The following is a 24,247-nucleotide window of genomic DNA, read 5'->3' as shown; positions in this document are numbered from 1 at the left end:
AAGGGGGGAGGGGGTGGAGAGTGTAATAATTGTAAAGGGAAACTGAAGCTTGATTTCAGAAGGCAGATTCAAGTGGGTTGCAGCAGTTATGCAGAGATGAAGAGGACTGCACAGGATAGCCTTGTGTGGAGAGCTGCATTGAACTAGTCCTCCAATTGAAGACCGCAACAATAACAAAACTCAATTACATACAGCTCTATTTCAATGAACCTCCACCAGCACGCACAACACATCTTGCATATGAGGTTGGAACAAAATGGCATTCTACTTATTGAAAGGAAAGTGTGATGTCATGTTTGTATGTATGTAAATATTTTTAAATTGGGCAAGACATCTATCTGTTAAGTATGAAAGTATTGACTTTATGGACATAACTGCTGTGACAGTCCACAAAGCACATTTTGAGGGTTCAGTTTATCACTGATGAGCATCGATACTTGTCCAAATAACTGCTGAGAACAGTGTTATCTAATTGTGTTATGAACGGACATATTTACTTTTATCCAGGCAAACTACAAATAATTTTCAGGGAAGTAAATTTGAAGAATAACTGAATACTGGGTAATATGATTCAACAGCACTGAAAAATTTGTACTGCATAACGAATGTCGTCTGTGTCTCTTATCACATGAATGCAATTTCTAGTTTCTTTTCATTGTTATTGTTTTAATTTGTGCATCAATTCCGGTTACAAAACGCATTAGCTAAATGACTTTTTTTTCTAAATTATGTTTCAATTTTCGTGGCATGGAGACATGCATTTTTCCATTTTGTGAACCACATATTAAAAGAGAAGTTTATTTATTTGATTTATATTTGTTTTATACTTCAAATTGTTATTTTTTGTTTTACATTCACATTTTTCCCTTGGTTTACTGTTGTACATACATGTATTTTGTTAATTGAAAATAATACACAACTCATTATTATGATAGAAAGTAATTACAATAATGATAATCTGTAAGGAAATGCTTAAAACATAATGTTTTTTAAGTCCATAAGCATAAAATGAATAAAATTTCTTGCCGCAATATACATGATGGAGAAGACAATACGAAACAAAATTCTGCAGGACTTCAAATGGTCATGGCTGATCCTCTAAACATCATGATTTGGAAGAGGCATATTTCAGTACATTTGCAAGCATTGACGAAGAGAATTGATCATGTACTAATGGCTACAGTTTGATTATACTGTTTCTCAAGTGGAGATTGACACCATAATCATTCAACAGAACTACAGTCCATTCAAAATTACTTGATAGTTGACGTCTGTCACTTGCTGCTATGGTATTGCCCCATCGGCTGCTGGCTAGTGCTTGGTTATAGGTAACACACAAACAGTGCAAGTCACTTCACAACTGCTGTTAATGTGTAACACAGAGCGATGTTGGAAATAGCTGTCATAACGTATGCTGGAAATGAGAAATGCTCTGTCAACAGCTGACTAAGTGACCAATGACTGAACTGCGGTAGATGAATTTAAAATCTTGTTCTAAGCTAACCACAACCTTTAACGTGTAACATTTCTGAGAACGAAGCAGAACTAAAATCATGATCACTTTGTTCATGGCTATTAAAGCTAACCTCTACAAGCAAATTCAAGATAGAAAAAGTTCAGTTTCAGTGCTAAAAGCAAACTGTTATTTATTAATATCATTTGTTACCTGAAACTATCTTCAAACTGGTTACACAAGCTGTCGTATTACCACAACCAATGAGTAGTCCTTGTAGGCACTCAGTTGCAGATTATAGATCACAAAAAGTCAATATGTTCTACATCTATATCTACATCCATACTCCGCAAACCACCTGACAGTGTGTGGAGGAGGGTACCTTGAGTACCTCTATCAGTTCTCCCTTCTATTCCAGTCGCGTATTGTTCGTGGAAAGAAGGATTGTCGGCAAAAAAAGAAATGCAGCAGTTGATGAGATCAGAACCCACGGCCTTCAACATGGCTGGTTATTATGCTAACCACTGCACTCAAAATACAAGACTGAGGCAGTATTTGTATATTTGACAGTGATCACTCAGTCACAATGATGAATTGCAGCCTTCAAAAGCTTGGTCACACGCAATCTCATGTGAAGCTGAATCGTCTCTTATGCAGAAGTATCCTGTAGTGTGTTTAGACAGTGCTGCATATGAAACAAGTGCATTTCATTGACATCATTGTGTGATTGTGTGTGTGTGTGTGTGTGTGTGTGTGTGTGTGTGTGTGTGTGTGTGTGTGTGGTTATCATGTATGATGAAAAAAACTAAATAAAGGTGCCAAACCCATGATTTGGGATCCAAACACATCGAGAAAGAAAGCCAGACAACAAACGGGACGTGAAGTGACTAACTGTTGTTGCAGTTTGGCAATGGCAAACAATCCAGTCATGACATTGAGTGCTGTGATTGAAGGAAACAAGCTCTTACACAAGGAGTGTCAACTATCAAATAATTTTAATCACACTGTAGATCTGAAAGTCTTCTCATGAAGTTCTTCCAACATCGAAAGCTGTATACATCCCACAGCTGCAACTGTGCCGTCAAGCCCTTTGGGATCACTAGATGACCAAGTTCCTTGTGCTCGGGTATGATGCCCTGAATGTTTCTTTCACACTGACCACTGCTAGAACCTAACAACAAGACAGATATTTCGCCCTCAATGGGCAAGAAAACACATTTCAAATATCTTTCAATCTGGACAGAAGTCTGTTTACCAGATTTCGATGCTGTCACAATGACATTTGGGGCTTCAAATAGAGATTCATGAATTCTTGGCCCAAACTTACCATTAGTTTCTTTTACAACCATGAAAAGGATCTCAAAGGGCTCTATGGCATAAGTACAGATGTAGAATGTATACAGCTTTCAATGATGGAAGAATTTTGTGAGGAGACTTCCTGATCTAGCTCTGCTGAATGATTATGATGTAAATATCCACTTGAGAAACAATACAATTGCATTGCAGTCAGTAGTCCATAATCAGTTCTCTTCCCCAATACTTACCAATGTACTGAAATATGCCTGATACCAATTACAATATTTATAGAATCGTCACCCTTGACAATTTGAAATACTGCTGAGTTTTGTTTTATATTGTCTTCTCCATCGTATATATTATGTGATGAAAATTTTGTTCACTTTATTTGCATGATGTAAAAAAAAAATGTTATGGTGTAGGCATTCCCTTACAGATTATCATTATTGTAATTATTTTCTATCACAGTAATGCATTATTTATTACTGTCAATTAACAAAATAAATGTAAGTGCAACGAAAAAAACATGAAAGTAAAATGTCCAATAACAATTTAAATATAAAACAAATATAAGTAAAATAAAGAATTAGAATAGTAATGAATATCTAGAAATTATAATCAGATACATTGAAAAATACTCCGACAGCACACTTAGTAAAGCTTATTTTTGAAAATTGGTATTTCAGAAACCAGCTTTATTACACAAGGATGTATATGGCTTGAAAGTTTCTTTAGTTTATGTTGTAACAAAAGTTTTTGTTTTTCAGGATTAATTAATGGTGGTGGGGTGTTTTGCAAAATTTCAAATTATTAAAAGATCCGAGTATACAGTTTTCAAGTACATTAATTACATACCAACTTTTATATGAAAACATTTTTGTATATCATCGTATTGAAGATATTCCCTTTTAACCTAAAAATTCTAAATTACCTTTCAGGGTGTGTTTTATTCCTTGAAAGTAAAATTGGAAAAAAAAGTATTGTACTATTTTGTCCCCTCTACACACTGCCAAGATTAATCAAGATCGTGTATTGACACTTGGGAATGTTTCCTTGTAAGTGTTGTTCACCTCATCACTCCTTTGTGTTCAAGTATACTGTATCCTCACCACTTACCCCTGAGATTACACAACGCAAATGTTTACTTGTCCACCTTCTTCAGGCACCACAGTTCTATATGTCTTTTTACTATTGTCCATTATGGACACCTAGTGACGAAACTGATCACATGGAGATGGTTACGTACCATCTGCACTGACACAGTTATCCCAGTTGCCTCCAAAACCTCAACACACAGTTCTGTTGCATTAGCCTCAAGGCACCTACAAGCCATAATTTGTAGTTAGCTGCCATCAGCTGGTGGTGTATATCATGAGGTTAGTGCAAACTATATTTTTTAGCAGTTTATCCTGTACACATTATTATAACTAGTTTTTCTTGACATAATCTATGTTGAGTGCATAATCAAAATTGAAATTTTTGCAAGATTTTTTTACAGTCATTAGAATATTTTTTTCTGCTCAACAGCTGCCATGATATGCCATCTTTCAAATCAAGCTGTCCAATTTTTGAGAGCACATCACCACTTACATATAGAATTAAGAGATTTCTCATAATGAATACTGAAGTTTGCTTTGGAAACATTTCACTGGAAAATAATTTTTGAACTACTGCTTTTCTTTTGCTTCTATTTTTAGGCAAATTTCTCTTGTTTCTACTCATGCTTTACACAGAGAGCATTTCCTTTTGTAGTCTTTAACTGATGGTCCTTAAATGTGTTTACTTTCCTATATCTTTCATCTATACCACTGTCCACATTCTTTCATTTTATTTAATTGGCTATTTTTATGTATGGGTATTTGAATCACTCCTCATCTTTTCCATGCTATTTCCATAGTTTTGTACTCTTGTTTTTGGTTACATTTTCAGTACAAATCTTAGAAAATCAGCATAAGAACAGTACACTAAAACATTTATCGTTATAAAAAATCATATTTTTCTATCTTACATAAGCAATTATTTTGTGTACACAGTACTCTAGCAAACATCTAAATTTATGTTGTGGTACTGTCACATAAACTTAGAAAACACTTTTGCACACATTGATAACTTTCTGGAATTTGCTCTGTATCCTCTCCATAAGAGCAAACACAGCTCTCTTTCTAAACAGTGGTCAATTTTTTTTAAATTAAAATTTTATGTTTCTAAGTAATGCATGGGACTCTGCACACAGGAAAATAGAAATAACAAAAATAAATATAAAAGCTCACATGAGAAAACAATAATTGCTTCAGATATTGTTGGAACAGCTGTGTAGTTCATAGGCACTGGTGGTCGAGGGAGTTATCATTACAACACATTCTCCACTCCCGTAATTGCCCAGCCTCAATTTCAGGTAACCCAATATTGCCGTACCCTCCACCCAACAGTTTCCCTTCCTTTGTCCTGTCAGTCCCTCTCAGGCCATGCTGCTTCCCACCAGCCACTACAATTGTGCTGGCTTATAAACCTATGAACCTATCACCCCTCCCTCCTACATTCCTAGCCAGCAAATGGGCATCCCTCTGAGCTGCTAGCTGCCCACCCCCCCACCCCCCCCTGCCACCCCCAAATCCATCTCCCTGCCTTCTGCCTCTCCTCTCTCCCTCCACCTAGCCTACCCCACACTATCTCACAACAACCAGTCCACCTGTTGCAAAATAGCATTAGCACTCCCACTCCCAGTGTAGCTGGCACCATTTAGGGGCATTGGTGCACAAGTGGGTTTTCCTCTAGCTCATCAAAGGATAACTCCAAAAGCTACCAAGTTTTCCTTCTTTTGTTTGTGCCTATTGACAACTCAATGTTTCTGCTTTTCAGTAAGTGGTCTCCTTTAATCCTAAAGTTTTTGCATTCTACAAGAACTTTCCTATGATGCACATAAAATAAAAAGGACTTCTTATCAATACAAGGAGGAAAAACAAAGCGATCTTTTTGATAGTCATAAGGTTTTAGAGCTTAATTTCCATCAAAGTACGTCAATCAAGCATTTTAGCTATTTTTTTACTCTGCAGACTAAAAATCCTCCCTAATTTCTGATTTTCAATCATGTGACAATAAAGCATTGCATAAATGTCTTGCAATGAAACTATTTAGTTGCATTCAAACTCTTTTCTTGCTCACATGCAAAATGTTCATATGGCAGCAGCATTACCGACCAGCTGACTCAACAGTTTTACAAAGTATGTATTTTACATAGACTCCAGTGAGACAGTCTTTTGCTGGCTGATCTAATAACAAAGAATACATAGTCTTTGTATTTTACACTCAGGGTGTCATTATAGGAGTTTGTTTCTACTTACCACTTTTCTTAACCGAAGCACTACCAAGCCTAACATCCATGCTCTTGGTGGAGTGCAAAGCATTAGCCAGCCCAGACTCTTCTTGCAACTAACAAACATCCCCTACCTCTACGTTCTTGATGTTCCCCAATAGTGTCCAACTCATCACAGTCGTTCTGAAATCTGCTTTACTGGACCTGTCTTGCAATGTATGTTTTATTTTTTGTAACACCAAGTGAGGCAAATTTCTTGTCTTCATTGTCACTAACATTCACTATGTGCCTTCAGACATATGTTTCAAAGTACACATGTTCTGCGGTGGTGTGATATGTGTGGTTGGAAACAAAGAACACACTTTGCACACCACAATTGCAGTATAGAAACTTTTATTGTTCCAAGATGATCACTATAAACAGTCTTATGTTGCCATCATCTCATCTAATGGAACTTGTTATAAAACTGCCATGTTTCATTAAATGACGTCAAAGTACAAAAGGCACTCCGCACACATACATGTCTTCACAAAACACCCGTTGAATGAAATGCACAAAGTTGATAACATCCTCATACTACTCATGCATATCAGTGTTGAACATAATAAGCTTGTTCCACAGCACACATCCTTAGTACTGTGCGGCAAGCTTTGGAGAACCATGTCAGATGCCGATTTGTATGGATGGTAATAGAGTATGATGATTTGCATGCATTTTGCTGCACCACTAATAAATAGAGACATGAATTTGGGGAACTCCGAAAATTCAGAACACCTATGGCTGGAAGGTACAAATTAAGGTACAATGGTCACATCGGGTAGTTGGCACTGGCAATGTTCTTATTAAGCAAAAGGTTCTGTGAGCCACACTTACGACACCACTGGCAGGTACTATAAACAAGTGTGGAGATGTGTACAGAGTAATCAGGCGCATCATATGGCACTGACATTCTATGAAAAACCTGTACATTGCAGTTACAACAGTGCCTAGAAACCTGCATGTTGGGGCCAAAACGGTCTTGGAAAACCTAAAATTACAATTATTAAAGAACACTTCATTCACCCCCTCCCAATGGACTACACCAGAGGCGTAGGAAAAGTAATATAAATAAGCAAACCCAGAGGCTCAACGCAAGCATTCATGTTGTCATTCTGACAATTGTTTAAGTTGCAGGCCAGCCATGACAACCATCTGGTGATGAATTTTGGTGGCCAACTAGCCTGTTGAATCAACCGCCAATTTCCATGTTATGGATGCGCCACAACCATTGTGCGGCAGGTCCAAAACTTGATGCATGGCAACTGCAGTATCCCTTCTACCATTCCTTCAAAAATTGGTTTATGTGACTGATGTGTATAACAGACATTTTTGTTGGGAACTGTGTCTTCACGTTGACCGGTGAGTTCATTTCCAGGACCTGGTAAGATCTCCAGTGCTTAGTTAAAAATTTCTTCGCTTCCCCTTGCCACATCCATGACTATGGTATCAGGTACCCGAAACTTCAATATCCAGTTGTTTACTAACATTTGTGCTACGGTACAAGCCCTTTGGTCTGGCATTGGTACCATTGCCAAAAATCGAGAAAAATGGTCAGAGACTGTACATATTCCCTTCGGATGTTTTATTAAATGGCCTGAGGAAATCCAGTCCCAATGTAGAAAACGGATTGGGTGCCTCTGGTAATCCTTTCAACAGCACTTTCTGATGCTCAATGTCAGCCCTTTGTGCATATGGCACACAATCCCTAACATACTGCTCCACGTCACGCTTCCTGTTCCTCCACCAAAACTGCTCTGCTACACATTTATCCATCTCATGTCGCCCTCCACGAGCTGACAACATATAGTCATGAGATTGGTGCAAAACTCCCTCCTGAAAAACTGCTGGGACCGCCATATGTGGACTACACCTCATCATTTGATACAACAAACCCTTGTGAATAACAAACTGTCACTGTGACGGCAATACCTGGCACTCCCTATTCTTTTTTTGTGCCCTCTGCCACTCTTCCATGCTCCTCCATAACATCCCCAACATCACTACCCCACAACTTAATGCATGTGCGTTTGCATGGGATCTCCCTTACTTATGGATTACTTCGTACGTGAATTCACTAACCTTAAGTGCCCACCATGTTAATCTACTAGACAGAGCTTTCAAACCAAGCAACCATTTCAGAGAGGCATGGTCTGTCATGACCTTTAACTTCCTACCATACAGGTAACATTGGAAATACGTAATACCATATATGACTGCCAACATCTCTTTCTCATTCATTGAGTAGCTACACTCTACTTTGTATAGCTGCCTCGAAGTGTAAGACACTAGATGTTCTTAACCATCTTAACATCTGTCCCAAAACACAACCAACTGCTTCATTTTTAAGTGTATCATGAAAGAATAAAAACAATATTGGGTCTGATACTAATATTTCTTTTAATTTTTCAAATGGCACTTGATATTCCTGTGACCAATGGGATTTTGCCCTTTATTCAGTAGCTTCTTCAATGGTTCAGTTGTTTTTTCAAAGTTCCTCATGAACCATCTGTAACAATTACATACGTTGATGAATGAGTGTACCACTTCAATTGTTCATAGTGTTGGAAAATTTTAAACTGTGCCTATAAGATGAGGGTTGGTCTGTATGCCATGTTCACTAATCATGTTCCGCAGATAGTTTACCTGAGTTTGTACAAAATAGCACTTGTCCATACTTAACATCAAAAGTGTCAACATAGTCTGCTAAAGACATCCTCCAAATGTCTCGCATGCTCCAGTAAATCCGTCATCTAGATACACCATATAAGATTCTGGTTTTAATCCTCTCAATACCACATCTAACAAAGCTAAAAAGTTGCAGCTGCATTTTTTAGTCCAAATGGCATGTGCTTTTAACGGAAGTGGCCACCCAGCACCGTAAATGATGTTTTTGGCCTTTCCTTACGTGCCACTTCCAACTGGATGGTACTAGCTCCTGAGTTCCATACTTGTAAAGAAGTGACACTGACCCAGATTATCCAAAGTTTCTCTGATGTTTGGAATTGGACAAGCATCAGAAAAGGTTCCTGCATTTAGCTATCTATTGTCGCAGCAAAATCTATATTTCCTTGTTCCTTCCACCAATTTCTTCAGCACGACCACAGTATTCATGCTCCAGAGGCTATAATTAAGTTCTATGATCCCAACCCATAGTTGTTGCTCAATAAACTCTTCTGCTAATGGTTGCAGTTGCCTCGCAATGCAGAATGGCTTCATATAAATTGGTGTGCTATCTGTTGCCGGGGTGATTAGCACACTGGACTCTCATTCAGGAGGATGACGGCTCAAACCCACGTCCTGCCATCCAGATTTACATTTTCCGTGATTTCCCGAAATTGCTCCAGGCAACTGCCGGAATGGTTCCTTTGAAAGGGTACAGCCAATTTCCTTCCCTGTCATTGACACAACCTGAATTTGTGCTCTGTCTGTAATGACCTAGATGTCAATGGGACGTTCAACCCAATCTTCCTTCGTTCCTTCCTTCCCCTGTCGATATGTGATGTCATTGGGGGTGCTGGTTACTCTCCGTCTGTACAAAATAAATCACTAAATCTCAACAACAGGTTTTGCATAGCCTTTCAATCACTGCCCTTCAAGTGACCCACTTTCCCTTGTAACACTTCTGTGTCGACGGTTTGCTTCAGCTTTCCTCCAGACTCAACATGTCAAAGTCATCATCTTCCAAGACTTCCAGAGTGGCTATTACTGCACCCTCTCGCAGATGATTCCACCCTATTATCGCCAGTCCCACATAACCTATACTGTGGAGGCATCAGTCTTCTCTTTCCCATGAGGTCCAGACTGATAACGGACACATGAGCCACTGTTTTACCAAAAACCTCTGTTTCCTGCTACTCACCACCACTCTCTCTGTGCACTAACTTGTGCAGTGTTATGATCTAACAGAATTGCCTTCCAATGGTTGAAGCACTCCCATTTGCATGTAAAGGCTGCTCCCCTTGCTGGTGCTTCCCACGTTTCCTACTTCTACAATCAGATGCCCAGTGGCCCACTCTGCCACATGCACAGCAGCACTCTGGTTGTCTATAATGCATCCTTACATGCCCCTCCTGACCACATCTATTACACCTGATTTCAGAAGCAAACACCTGGTTGTCCACACTCAGCTTTGCTGCACTATCCACCTCTTCTTTATGTGTTGTGATCCTAAGAGCTGATGGAGGTTTTCCATTTGGACTTCCCGTGACATCTCTGTGAGTATACCAGGCAGAAATGTCCACTGCTCTATTTTCTGCTTTTTGCAATAATGCCCTATTTGATTCTGTATTCTGGACCTGTACATATGTCTTTGTATTCAGTTTACAGATTCTGTCCAAGAACGCTTCCACAGACTCTTTAAGATGCACTGACGAAGTACTTAGTTTCTCCTGAAAAAGATATGCACTCTTTTGCTAAATGTATCACTGGTAAAGTCCAGTGGCCCACTGCTGAAACATTTGTCCTTTAATCAAAGTCTCATGGTATACAACATATGCTTCGGCATGCCCCACCAAACTCATACTAGCAACATCCAGGGTTATTTCGTCTGATCACCCATGTGTTACCTCGGTGCCCCTAACATACTAAGTAAAAATTGTCACGTCCTCCGTTGCTGCAGGGACGTACGAAACAAAATGCGCTTCAGTCCAGATTTATTCTCATGTAACTCGAACTGTGGCTGAACCTGACTTGCTTTCCCAGCTTCTAACTCACAAATAAGTTTGAAATTTCTTTGCTTCTCATTCTCCAATTCCTCTCTTAATGTGTGCACTTGCTGAGTTAAAGCAGCAACTGCATCCACTGTAGTAGCTGCAGGTGTTCCCACTGATTTGCATGCTCTACTTCTACCTTAATTCAAATGTTAAAAAACAAAATAAACACAAACACCCATTCACCCACCCAACACATAAAAATCTAACCAAAAATTAATTATTCTGGTGAATCATCACCCATCTACACTTAGTACAACTACCGTATGACCAATTTGCCTACACACAGAACAAGTAGCTGCTATACCTCTGGTACATTGGCAACCAGCCAAGAGGAAAAAAGTCACCAGGGGTAAAAGGAAGTGACCTGGAAATGGTGAGCAACACATGGTGCATGACGTGCCAGATAAGTTAAGGTCGCATAAGTAAAGTGTATGATTGTAATTTGTTGGGAGTTTTTTTGGCTTATTGTGTCAGAGTGTGTATATTTTTACTGCGGTAGGGATATTTTTTTTTCTTTTTTGTGTACTTGTTAGTTTTTATTCATGTTGTTATTACTGATGATTTTATTGTGTATTGCGCATTCTTGGAAGGAGGGAAGGTTGTGATCTGTTCGGGTGGCCATGTATGGAATGGTATGTGGACATGTGAAGCGAGTTTGTTTCTGGGGGAAGTAAATGGGACGAGTTGTGGGGAGGAGCTCCTGCCAGCTTGTACTTACTTCCAGAGGACAGGAGCACATTGGTTATACTCGGTATTCACAGTGGAAACTGTAGGTTGTTATGGAGGAGGAATATCAGTATGGTTGAGTAAACTCGAGCTTCAGGAAAGCAGGATGATTATTAATGGCATTACTTGTGCGGTAATCAGCACAGACTTTTTCCTTCCTGGCTACGCTCACAGGCTCAACTGTAATGACATTGTCACAGAATATGTTGCATTGACCTGAAGGATCTCTGGGCTAGGGAAAGCTGATGTAATTATTAAGGAGCACTCCACTTCTTCCCTCCAGAGGGACTACATCAGAGGCATAGTAAAAGGAGTATAAATAATGGAGCCCAGAGGCTCAAGGCACGCAGTTGTGTCACCATTCTGTTGTAGTCTGAAAATGGACATGATGGTGATTGTTTAAGTTGCAAGCCAACCAAGATGACCATCTGGTAATGGATTTAGGTGGACAACCAGCCCGCTAAATCAACCGCCCAGCTCCAAGGTATGGAAGCCCCACAGCTGTGGTGAGACGGGCCTAGAACTTGGTGATGGATGGGTTGGGGGGAGCAGGGAAGCAGCCAGCCTCTTCTATCTGGGTGACGTCATCTGACAGACTGCAAGTTGATGTTTGTAAGGGCAGAGTTGGGACGTGATCCTGCAGCCTCTCAGGTAAAAGGCTATCCTCTCAATCACCAACCAAAATGCTCTGGGCAAGCAACTGGAGCTGTCGAGGCACTACTACAATGATAGCTGCTGGCTATTACCCTTCGGTGGACAATGAGTAGTGCTTGAGGGAATAGGTAGTTGCACTCTGGAGGGCAGGAATGGGGCTATTGGTTTGGCCAACATCCGCTGCCGGCCATGAAGCCCAAGCAAGGATGGGAGCTGTTATGTCATGGGTACAGAGCATCCGGCTGCTGTAGCAATGTATTCTAGGACTGGTATTTGCACTCACACAATTATACAAACTATGTGCCATCACCTGGATCAGCAGAGACACTGTGTATTCTTTGACAGAATAAAGATCAATGCCAAACTTGTCAGAACATCTCTGCATGCCCCAGCGTGATTCCCCCCTCTCTCTTACACTGTATCTTTCAGTCACCCGCTGAGGCCGATGGCTCATACCAATTTTACAAATGTGTGCTTTTTATCAAGATATGTATATGTTTGGAGTGCCTCTTGTACTCTGACTTTATGTAATGTAACATGGCACTTTTATAACAAGTTTCATAAGATCAGATGATGGCTGGGTGAGACTGTTGAAACCAGTCATCTTGGAACAATGAAAGTTTCTGTCTTCTGGTCATGGTGAACGAAATGTGTTCTTCATTTACATAGATCAGATGATGGCTGGGTAAGACTGTTGAAACCAGTCATCTTGGAACAATAAAAGTTTCTGTCCTATGGACATGGTGAATGAAATGTATTAATCTGCCAGGAAGTTTCAAATGTATTCTTCATTCACGTAACTTTTAGATTAATCAATGGAGCTAAACCTGTTTTATTCATGTGACTTATTTTAGTCACTGTCTCCTTTTAAATACTTGGCAACAGCTCCATTTTCTTAGACTTCTGTCAAAATTTGACAAATTCTTGTCCATTCTGAAGCAGTGGCAGTTTTTAGAAGAATGCATCAAAGAGCAAGCACTTTCCAGAAGGTGTCCCTAAGAATATCAGTTACTTAAAGCTGTAATACTTACACGGTATTATCACCACTAAAGAGTAGTAAAGCTATTCAACACACACATTTGGATAACATACATCATAACCCTTTTGTTTTCTGTCTGCCAAGATTAACAGGCAACACAGTTTAAAATTTAAATTATATATTGTGTTGCTAACATACTTCTCTACTCAATGTAACTTTCTACATAGGTGACAACCTTATTTTCACCAGCAAAATAATTTGTTTTACTGTTTGTGCCATTTTTAAAATTGTGATCAGAATCAGATAATGCCAAAAAAGAAACAACAGTTTACATATTACATCTGGGCGCTGTCATGCTACAGTACAGTTGGATACTCCAGACCAATAATATACTGGAATTTACATAATGGAAACTGCTGTGGACATAAAAATAATGAACAAATTTTAAAATAAATATCACCTCTACATGAAAACTTAACTTATAATGATGCTACACTAAAAATAAGAATGTAAACAAAAACAACAAAACATAATTTATGTACCTCCAGTCCAAAAAATGTCTGCACACAGTTGGTCCGATCCAAACAGTCTAAACAGTTGGTTCTTATGGCGCCTTTTTGTTCACTGGAATATGAAAAGATATGGAGCGTAAATAACTTACATGGTATCGAACTGATAAGTGTAATTTGCAATTTCATGGTAAATACCTAATTCCCAAAGCAACATTCCTTAGCAGTGATTGCTGCACGTGATAGGTTGGCAACACACAACAGATTTGGAAAGATAATTCCATGCAATTCAAACTTAATTTAAATCTACAAACTTCTAATCTGCTTTTAAAATTGGTTGTTTTCCCTCAGTTCATATCCTTTCACCCCACATAAAAATTATATGACAGTTCCTTCACTGCTTCAGATATGGAAATCTTTGCTACTTTACTTTTAACTTTTGGTCATCCTATACACACATGAAACACAATGAGCATTCAATAAGTAAGGCAACACAGAGCTCATAAAACTTCATTGAGACTCCTCTTCTTCATCCACCCAACATCCTGGATCTCGCACCTTCAGACTTCCATCTGTTTAACCCAATCAAGGATGCACTCCACGGGAAGCAGTACATGGATGATGAGGAGATGACTGATGCAGCAAGATATTGGTTCCAATGTCTACCAGTAGAGCGGCACCACATGGGCAAGCAGGCCCTTCCAGTAACGTGGCTTACGGATGTTACATATAACGGTGATTATGTAGAAAAATAGTATTTTGTAGCCAAAAGGGTGGGGAATAATAAAGCATATTAGAATCCTCTATAGAACCAACCTGCTTACATCTGAAAAATAAGTTGCATTACTTACTGAACACCGCTTGTATCTACACCTACTTACATAATCTGCAAGCCACCATATAATACATGACAGAGGGTACCTTGTACCACTGAGTCATTTCCTTTTCTGCTCCATTCGAAAATGGAGAACAGGAACAATGACAATCTATATGCCTCTGTATGAGACCTAATTTCTCTCAGCTTATCTCCATAGTCCATACAGAAAAATGTATGTTGGCAGCAGTAATATTGTCCTGCAGTGAGCTGTAAATGCTGGTTCTCTAAATTTCCATAATAATGTTTCACAAAAAGCATGCTGTCTACACTCTATGGATTCCCATTTGAGTTTACAGAGCATTTTCATAATACTTGTGCAATGATTGAAGCTACTGGTAACAAATGTAGTAAGATGCCTATGAAGTGCTTCAATGTGTGCCTTAACTCTAAACTGGTAAGGATACCAAACACCTTAGCACCACTCGAGATGGGGTGCACTAGTGTTCTACTTGCTGTCTCCTTTATAAATGAGCTACACTTTTTTAGAATTCTGCCAATAACTGAAGACGACCATTCACCTTCCCTACTACTGTCCATATGTGCTCATTCCATTTCATATGAATTTACATCTCCACACCCCAATATTCGATTGATGTGACTCTGTCAAGCAGCACAACACTAATACTGTATTCAAACATTACAGCAATTTTTTTTTTTAATGCAAAATTTAAAACTTCAGTTTTTTTCCACTTCCACCTATTGGCACATATAGTTGGCAAGTGTCTGTATAGAAGCCTTTGACCTGCTTGGTGATTCTCAATAGGACTAACATTTTCGCAGGTGTCTGACAAGATCTTTCGCTGACGTATGATGGTGGAAGTAGTTGTGTGGTTCATGTACCATTATTTTTATACACACATGAATTTCTACTAACTTTTGCCTGCAACATTTCTGCATCCTTTTTTTAACTGTGAGTTCAACAATCTCTGTTCACTTGGAATTTTTTGAATTTTGTTATTAAACCATGATGGGTCTATTCCATCCTTAATCAACGTACTTTTCCAGAGAATGAACTACAATCAGTTTAAACTCCGCCCATATTTCCTCTACATCTATTATACTGGAGCTAAGTGGCGTTCACCCACTGTCTACGTAAGATGCTAACAAGATTCAATGTTTCACTAAAGTTCTATGCAAACAAATTATGTTAACGTTATTGGATACTCATTTCCCTTTATCGATTAACTGTTTTTGACAAAACTCTTGGTGTAGTCTTCTTCCACAGTCCAGCTGTGTCAAAGTTTCTACGTTGCTCGCAATGGACTTTCTCTCTAAATAACTGTCCCATACTTTCATTAGCGCACACCATTACAATAATTCTGTTTGAAAAATTAAACAGTGTACACTTAAGTTTAAATAATTTTGAATGCTAACAAACACATGCGGTTTGTGAGCTAAAACAAAAGGCCTATGAGGATTTGTATCACTACTAGAAAATTATCACAACTACAACTTTTGAGAAGGTGCCAGGTCTATCAGTGGAATAATTCTGATATTGTAATAACAGTGACTAGTATGAGGGGGTTCCCTAACACAAGTGACAAATGTGACAACTGCTTTGAGTCCAGTACACTTTTCGAGATAAATATTGTTCTTCTGTTAAATTCATAATTGCAGTTTAAATTTATTTATTTTCTGTTTTTTAAATGCAGAAAACTGGAATTTTGTAAATACATTAGTAGAAAAACTAGCACAATGTCCAACAAATTAGTCAGCCTCAGGGGTCATCATGCTAATACCATCTAATGCTGCCTCTAGTCTTGCTCACGTCCTCTGTTCAGTGAGAGCACAGTCCAGAAGTTCCTTCAGGCATGCCACATCCAGCTGAAGCCATTCACTGATGATTAGATCCCACAGGGCGGCCTAATTTCAGATATGAGGATTCTACAATTCATCCGATATTCCAAATAGTCTCAAACATGTGTTATGAGATCAAGATTGGTTGAGTTAGCAAGCCAGTTGCAGTTCGGTACAATCCATTAATGTTCAGGAGTTGTTCACAGCAGCTCATCACACAGATATAGATGAAAGACAGCACTTTTTCAGTGAGGAGGAAGCGGAGGAGGAGGAGGAGGAGGAGGAGGAGGAGGAGGAGGAGGAGGAGGAAGGGTATGGGACAGGGTTACGACAAAGGGAAAGGGTTATGAGGAAGGGAAAGGAGGGGGAGGATTAATCAGAAAGGAGGGGGAGGATTATGTAGAAGCGGACAGGACAGGAATGGTTACGGGAAAGTGGGAGACACGAGAGGAAAGGGAGAGAGAGGAGGAAGCAGTATGGGGATGGAGATAGACAGACAGTGTGGTTTGAGATGATATAGAGGGGAAGGTGTATGGGGAGGGTAACTAGGATTAGGAAGAATTAGGAAGAATGTTTGGGTGAGAGGGGTGGGGTACGAGATCAGGAGAGGAGAAGGGGAGTGAGACTAGGGGGAGGAAAAGGGGAAGTGACACTAGGTGTAGGAAACAGGGAGTGAGAGTAGGTGGTGGAGGAGGAGGAGGAGGAGAAGGGGAGAGACTAGTTTTAGGGGACCGGGGCGGCGACTGCGGGACCCGACCGGGGCAGCCACTGTGGGACCAGGGCGGCCACTGCGGGACCGGGGCAGCCACTGACAACTGCGGGACTGGAGCAGCCACTGTGGGAGGGGGTGGGGGCCTACGGGAGAGTGTGGGGACTATGGGAGGGGGTGGGAGACTATGGGAGAGTGTGGGGACTATGGGAGAGTGTGGGGACTATGGGAGAGTGCTAAAAGTGCAATATCCTCAACCTTTTTTTACTAGTACTTCAGAATGTCAAAGGTCTTCTGTGTTAGAACTTTCAGACACTTAATTTGGTAAGTTTCTCAGCAGCATTGAGACACCAGAACCCAGAAACTTTTTCAGAGTTGTGAACAGCAGTCCACCATTCTCCAAGAACAGCAACAAAAGTTTGTAACAAGGTTTTTATCAAGTCATACAATATTATATGTGAATAAAATCACAACATACTACGTGTCATTCACTCTAGTATTTAATTTGGAGGGGATTAACTCACAGAAGTACTTAAACTATACGAAGCCAACATTATAATCGAAAGTCTTCCAAAAAGAAATACCACAGCATGTTTAAGCTGACTCCCGACAAAAGGGGTGAAATATAACACTAACACAGAGTACCCATAAACAATAAGCAGGGAAAAAAATCACCCATCCCACAGACACATATATGTGAGTATACTACATCCTTCCATGTTGGGATATTGTTTATACAGGGTGTTTCAAAAAGAATATATGTATTACGAAGTATTATTTTGTCCAAACTATCGACTGCTGTGCCTCGGCTTGGCTATTTGAGAAACAAATACATAGTCTAGTTTATATTAATAGCCGCTAGATGTCAGTTGCCTTCTGTTTTGCTTGGTTATTGTCGTATGTTTAAAATGGCTACTCCGCAGCAGAAATCATTTTGTGTTCTCGAGTTTGCAAAGTGCAATTCCATGATTACAGTGCAAAGACGTTTCAGGTTCAGGTACCAAACTGATCCTCCGAATGGGTGGAACATTCGCAGATGGTATTGGCAGTTTCTAGATACAGAATGCGTATGTAAAGGAAAGAGTCCTGACCGCCCTTGTGTTCCTGAAGAAAATGTTGCACAAATTCAAACTGCTTTCCAACATAGTCCTTCAAAATCAACTCATCCTGCCAGTCGTGAGTTGCAACTGCCTACAACAACAATTTGGCGTATTTTGAGATGTCGGCTGTAATGAAGCCGTAGAAGTCACAGCCGTTACAAGCTCTGTGTTCTGATGTCAAACGCAAACATGTGACATTTTGTAACAAGATTCTTGACACTATTGACATGACAACACTTTCGCACAATGCATCGTGTTCAGTGATGAAGCGACTTTCCATGTTAGTGGTCTGGTAAACAAACATAATGTTCAAATTTGGGGCCTACAGAACCCACATGCAGCCACTGAACATGTACGAGATTCGGCAAAAGTCAATGTGTTTTGTGTGATATTCTGATCATCTGTTTACGGCCAATTCTTCTTTGATAGAAACATGGTTAACGGTCAGCAGTACCTCACTATGTCACAAAACTGGTTGTTTCCGAGGCTGCACAAAGACAACTTCATTTTTCAACAAGATGGGGCACCAGCTCACTGGAGTCACCAAGTGCATGAATATCTGAATGAAACTCTACCAAACCGTTGGATTGGTTGTCAAGGAGCTGGCAATTAGCATGTCTCAGCTGGGCTCCACGGTCACTGGATTTGACATCCTATGATTTCTTCCTGTGGGGTTTATTCTTAGCGTTACTTCAAAGTGTGTGTTATACTGATGCAGCTGTAGCTGGTTAAGCCATCTTCAGCACTCACAAGTGATCCTTGCCTGTTGACAATGCTTTTTAAATTGTAACTGACATGTCTTGTGTGCACTTGGTGCAGCACAGCAGCAGAAGTCGCCATTATTAGTTGGCGGCACTAGCTAAATGTTGATGCATGAGATGCGTATTTGGCCTAACTATTCACGCTGTGTTCGCATGTTATTAACAGTAGTAGCAAGTTGAAAATTGGAGCTGGTCATTATCGCCAACCAGAGGTAATTGTGTGAGATGTGCGTGTTCAGAAGTGGTGATGTCAGCCTAATTATTTACGCTGAGTTTCCATGGTCAAAGTTTGATTGTGAAGTGATGAAGGTGGTATTGTGGCACATGGGATGTTACTAAAACGAAGTGTAGTTGCACTGGTCTGAAATGGGTAACAATTTCAGTAATAAATAATGTCCTGTCAACAATGAGGTCATAAGATACAGATCACAAGCTCTGGGGAAGGAAATCAGTGGTGTCCTAACATAGGGACCAACCTGGCATTTGCATAGAGTGATTTAGGGAAATCACACAAAACTTATATCAAAAGGTCAGACACGGATTTTAACCAGTACCCTCCCAACTGGGAGTCTGGTGGACGACTGGAACCTTGATGGTGAATACTTCAGCCCTGACTTTTCCATGCAGTCCAACATGGGAATAAGGCTTTTCAACACATTACCGGTGCAGGCACATTGTGTCTCTCTTAATATACTTAAAAGAAAGACTAAAAAATGGCTGAAAGACAAAGCTTTTTACAGTGTTAAAGAATTTGAAAACTCTTCAAAAATAGACCTGACTTACGAAACAACTTGCTTCTCTGTTTGTACCTCTTCCTAAGCTTTTTGTGTCTCTGTAGTTCCACATTTAACTGTCAAACATGTGGAGAAATCCTCATGTATGAAATGTATTCTTTTATTATGCACATTCTTTAAAATGCACACTTTAGTTATATGGGATATCTTTATGTATTAAATGTATTCCTTTATTGTGTATGTTCTTTTAAAATGTATACTTTAGCTTTGTGTGATACCTCACAATAGTTATAATACTTAATATTGTACATTACTCATGACGACATTGATTGCATGTAAATGCTTAAAGATGAAAAATAAATAAACTGTAGGCAACATCCAATCATGTTACAAATCTTCATAATGCACAATTCGCCCAGCTGAGCAAATGGAGATCCACAATGTGGTCGCTTTCAAACACTGTCAGGCGCTGATAATGATTTTCTCATATGAGTATATGGCACCTCTGTGTCTTTAACAGTGACCATTCAACATCTGACACTGTTCACCCCTCTTACATACCGTATGACAAGGCATGGTACCAACATTAATCATGTTGTTGTTGTTGATGTGGTTTTCAGTTGAGAGACTGGTTTGATGCAGCTCTCCATGCTACTCTATCCTGTGCAAGATTCTTCATCTCCCAGTACCCACTGCAGCCTACATCCTTCTGAATCAGTTTAGTGTATTCATCTCTTGGTCTCCCTCTACAATTTTTACCCTCTATTACTAAATTGGTGATCCATTGATGCCTCAGAACATGTCCTACCAAACGATCCCTTCTTCTAGTCAAGTCGTACCACAAATTCCTCTTCTCCCCAATTCTATTCAATACCATTAAACATAAGGAACACTAACGCATTCTGGTTGCCATTTGACCTGCCACAAAGAACTGCAACTCTAATCATTTACTGCCTGCCCATGGTGTGTATGTGTACGAAGTTGCATTGACATCCCTCCATGTCCTCTGGGTGCTTCTCTTTTTTTGTCAGGCAGTGTATCTTCAGTAATACTGAACTATAAGCTACTACTTTATGTTGGTGTAAACCGTTTCTACTGGACTATACAACACTAAAAGCAACATTAATCTGAAAGTAAACAATACTCCAATAACTTTGCCCATTCATTATACATGCAGAACAGCCAATTGTATTCCATAGTCACATAAGGAGTGTTTAGAACTGTGCTAGGGACAAGTATTACCATATAGTGTTTCAGAGTTCATTACCAATAAAAATACAACACATGCAACTATATATCCTCACATATAGCAGCAGTATTGTTCCCCATATGTTGACGGGTATTTAGCACAGTACTGTGGGGGCAAATCAGAGTTCACACACAGATTGCACTTTAGACAAAGATGACATGTCAGTATTTTCCAGCATATCACTTGAATTCTCTCATGCTTCAGTTGGCTTTCTGCAAAAATTTATTAATCCTAGAGTAATATTTTTAAAATTCTCTTTTGAGCATGACACACAATCTTGACAGTCATGTTTTGTGAAAGGCATGTTACCTTTGTTTAAATGTTTTTACACTAGTGCTCATCACATATTATTGTGGTCATCACATTTTATATCGTTTACACAGCAGTACCACCCTATTTCATCACTACATGCAACCATAAACAAAATACATTAAAAGTTAAACTGTTTCTGCCAAGGAAAGTTATTTAAAAATAATGAATATCCAAATTTGAAAAGTAATAAATGTAAACTATGTGCACACAAAGGTATAAACAAGTCTAAATTGTACATTTTCAAAAGTTTAGCTAATGAAATGCAAATAATTTTTTTTAAAAAAGGAAACTAAATACCAATCAAAAACCCTTCTTGAAAAAAGTAACAACAATACTCTTTCCTCTTATACAATTAGAAAACATAGTAGTTTCAGACATAATGAAAACCATAATGAAAGTTAACTTTTGCATCTTTTTATTTGTCATCAGTTAAAATTATTTTCCCTTGTTTTAATTTGTAATACTTTCATTAGTACAAATACATTTCAATTATATCTTCACCTGCTCACCACAACTACAGTTTGGCAAAGCTGTTAAACTTACAAGAAATGCCTGGGCAATATACAACTGTTTTCAGGCTAATTCAAATTTAGATCAGTTAACTCAGCACTAGTGTTCAGACAACCGTTCAACGTTCTGCTCCAAAATTATTATTATATTATCTGTCAATTATTGTCAATATGGAACAAATGGCAGGCTTCAACATTACCAAAAAGGTTGATAATCGACAGTCTTCAGAGTCAATTTGTCCTGGCCAAAACCAAAACCATATCCAGGATTCAGTTTTTCATGAATAACTATTGTGAAACTTTAAATTATTTTATATGTTTATGTTTAGTTACAAATAGAGCAATGATGATATAATCACACTTGTAGTACAAATACATGGCAATTGTTCTTTAGTGCTCCACAGTTCTTATGACTGATAAACACTGAGAGCACGAGGCTCTTCCTTACAGTCACTACCAACTATCTATACATATATTCACTGACTATGCATTTTATCAAGCGAATTGTTCCTTAACATCTGGCTGACAATAACACCAATCTTTGTGACAATAGCAACAGTGACAATGGTAAAGATTTTACCCAATTAATAAAAATCTGATGCAGAACAGATATGAGTACTCTTCCATTTATCTACTGCAATCTGTAAATGCATCCAGTTACTATATTCCTTTTAATGTAATTATATTACCTGAACATTTGGTAGAGCCCCTAAATTTTCACTATTTGCATTAAACATTTTAATACGTGTTTAACAGTTGATACAGAGCTGAGTCACTACTAAGAAACTGTTCACAATTTCAAATAAACACTTCACCATCTGGATAAATATTGTAATAATATGGAAGGAATGAAGGGATGTGTGATCACCACACACACACACACACACACACACACACACACACACACACACACACACAGTAAGGCGTAAAAATCATCTCTCCTTGAAATATCACAGTTTTTATCATTTATTTCAAGACACCTCAACCACAAAGCATTCTGTTACACAAATAAAAATTACAAATAAGTAGCAACTTAGGTAAACAGTCAAACATAAACGTTGAAGTAATAATACAAAACTTACTGACAGTACAAATCTGGTGCCACGGCTATCATGAGTATTAAAGAGAACTTTGATTTTTGATGAAGATGAAAACCTGCTTGCAAGGAACTTGCCACCTTTTGCTTCTGGCAAACTTTTCAAAAATTTATAGAAATTACTTACATCACTGCTAAAATCTATTGTAGCCAAGTTTCTTAAACACAAATAAGCTAATTTCTCTTGTACGAGAATGTATGTGTGGAACTCCAGCATTTTTTAGAGTTTAATATTGTTAACTTTATCACAGTGTTGTGCCAATCTAAAAACTTGGGTTCACATCTTGCACTAACGATACACGGAACTCGCTGTCAGACAGAATTTCTCTGACAACAGTGCCAATACTGCACATGTCCAGTGCAGATTATAATGTACGGAAGGATCTGGTTGAGAATAATGAATTATTTAGGAATAAAGGAAACAACTCACCTAAAGGCAAAAGCACTGCATCGTCTACAGATACACACACAAAAGGTACAGAGCTTTACTTTGCTAGCTTCCGCAATTGAATTCCTTTTTCAAACTGTAGAAGTAACATGCATATGTGCATGCACACATCTGTAGTGATGCGTGGGTGCGTGCTCACGCACGCACGCACGCCACGCACGCACACACACACACACACACACACACACACACACACACACACACACACACACACACACGTCTCCCTACATTGTGCTCATTCGACTGCCAGCTCTTTCCTGGCCCATGGTGAGTGTACTGGGCTGAGGTGAGGGTGCTGTGTGGGGTGGAGTGTGGGATGGAGAGAGGCAGCAGGCAGGGGTGGAGTTGGGGGGAAGCATCTAGCAGCTCATGGGAAAGTGGGGAGCCGTCCCTGGGATAGCTATGGTTGCGGTCGATTTCATAGACTATGGTGTGAGATGGCAGCACACAACCAGCTGACATGTATTGGGGGGGTGGGGGGGGGGGGGGGAAGGAATAATGGGAAAGGTGTGGACACACAGACACGGACACGGACACGGACACGGACACGGACACGGACACGGACACGGACACGGACACGGACACACACACACACACCATGTTTTTGGCTACAGTTTGGCCATTAATTCTGGTTGACAGCTAGTTGGTTGTCATATCAATGTAAAATGCTGTTCAGTGGTTGCAGCAGAACTGCTATATAACACGGCTGCTTTCACAGTTGGCCCAGCCTCTGATGAGGTAGGATAAGCCTGTGACGGGACTGGAGTAGGAGGTGCTGGGTGGGTGAATAGGGCAGGTCTAGCATCTGGGTCTTCCACAAGGGTATGATTCCTGTGGCAGGAAACTGGAGGTGGGAGTGGCATAGGGATGGACTAGGATGCTGTGGAGGTTGGGTGGGCAGTGGAAAACCACTCTGGGAGGGGAAGGAAGTATCTTTGGTCAGATGTCCCCCATTTCAGGGCATGATGATAGAT

General features: G+C 39.5%; 1 protein-coding gene across 1 annotated transcript in view; it reads right to left on the bottom strand.

The window, feature by feature from the left end:
* LOC126469783 (synaptojanin-1) overlaps positions 1 to 24,247 on the bottom strand; it is a 132,287-nt gene that overhangs the window by 70,680 nt on the left and 37,360 nt on the right. Inside the window, exon 8 of the mRNA XM_050097025.1 lies at positions 13,715 to 13,796. Coding sequence (XP_049952982.1) covers positions 13,715 to 13,796 — 82 coding nt within the window. The remainder of the gene's footprint in view (positions 1 to 13,714; positions 13,797 to 24,247) is intronic.

Source organism: Schistocerca serialis, chromosome 3 (assembly GCF_023864345.2).
Source record: "Schistocerca serialis cubense isolate TAMUIC-IGC-003099 chromosome 3, iqSchSeri2.2, whole genome shotgun sequence".
Classification (NCBI taxonomy): Eukaryota; Metazoa; Arthropoda; class Insecta; order Orthoptera; family Acrididae; genus Schistocerca; species Schistocerca serialis.
Note: the sequence above shows the minus strand (reverse complement) of the source record. Positions and strands in the feature narration are given on the sequence as shown.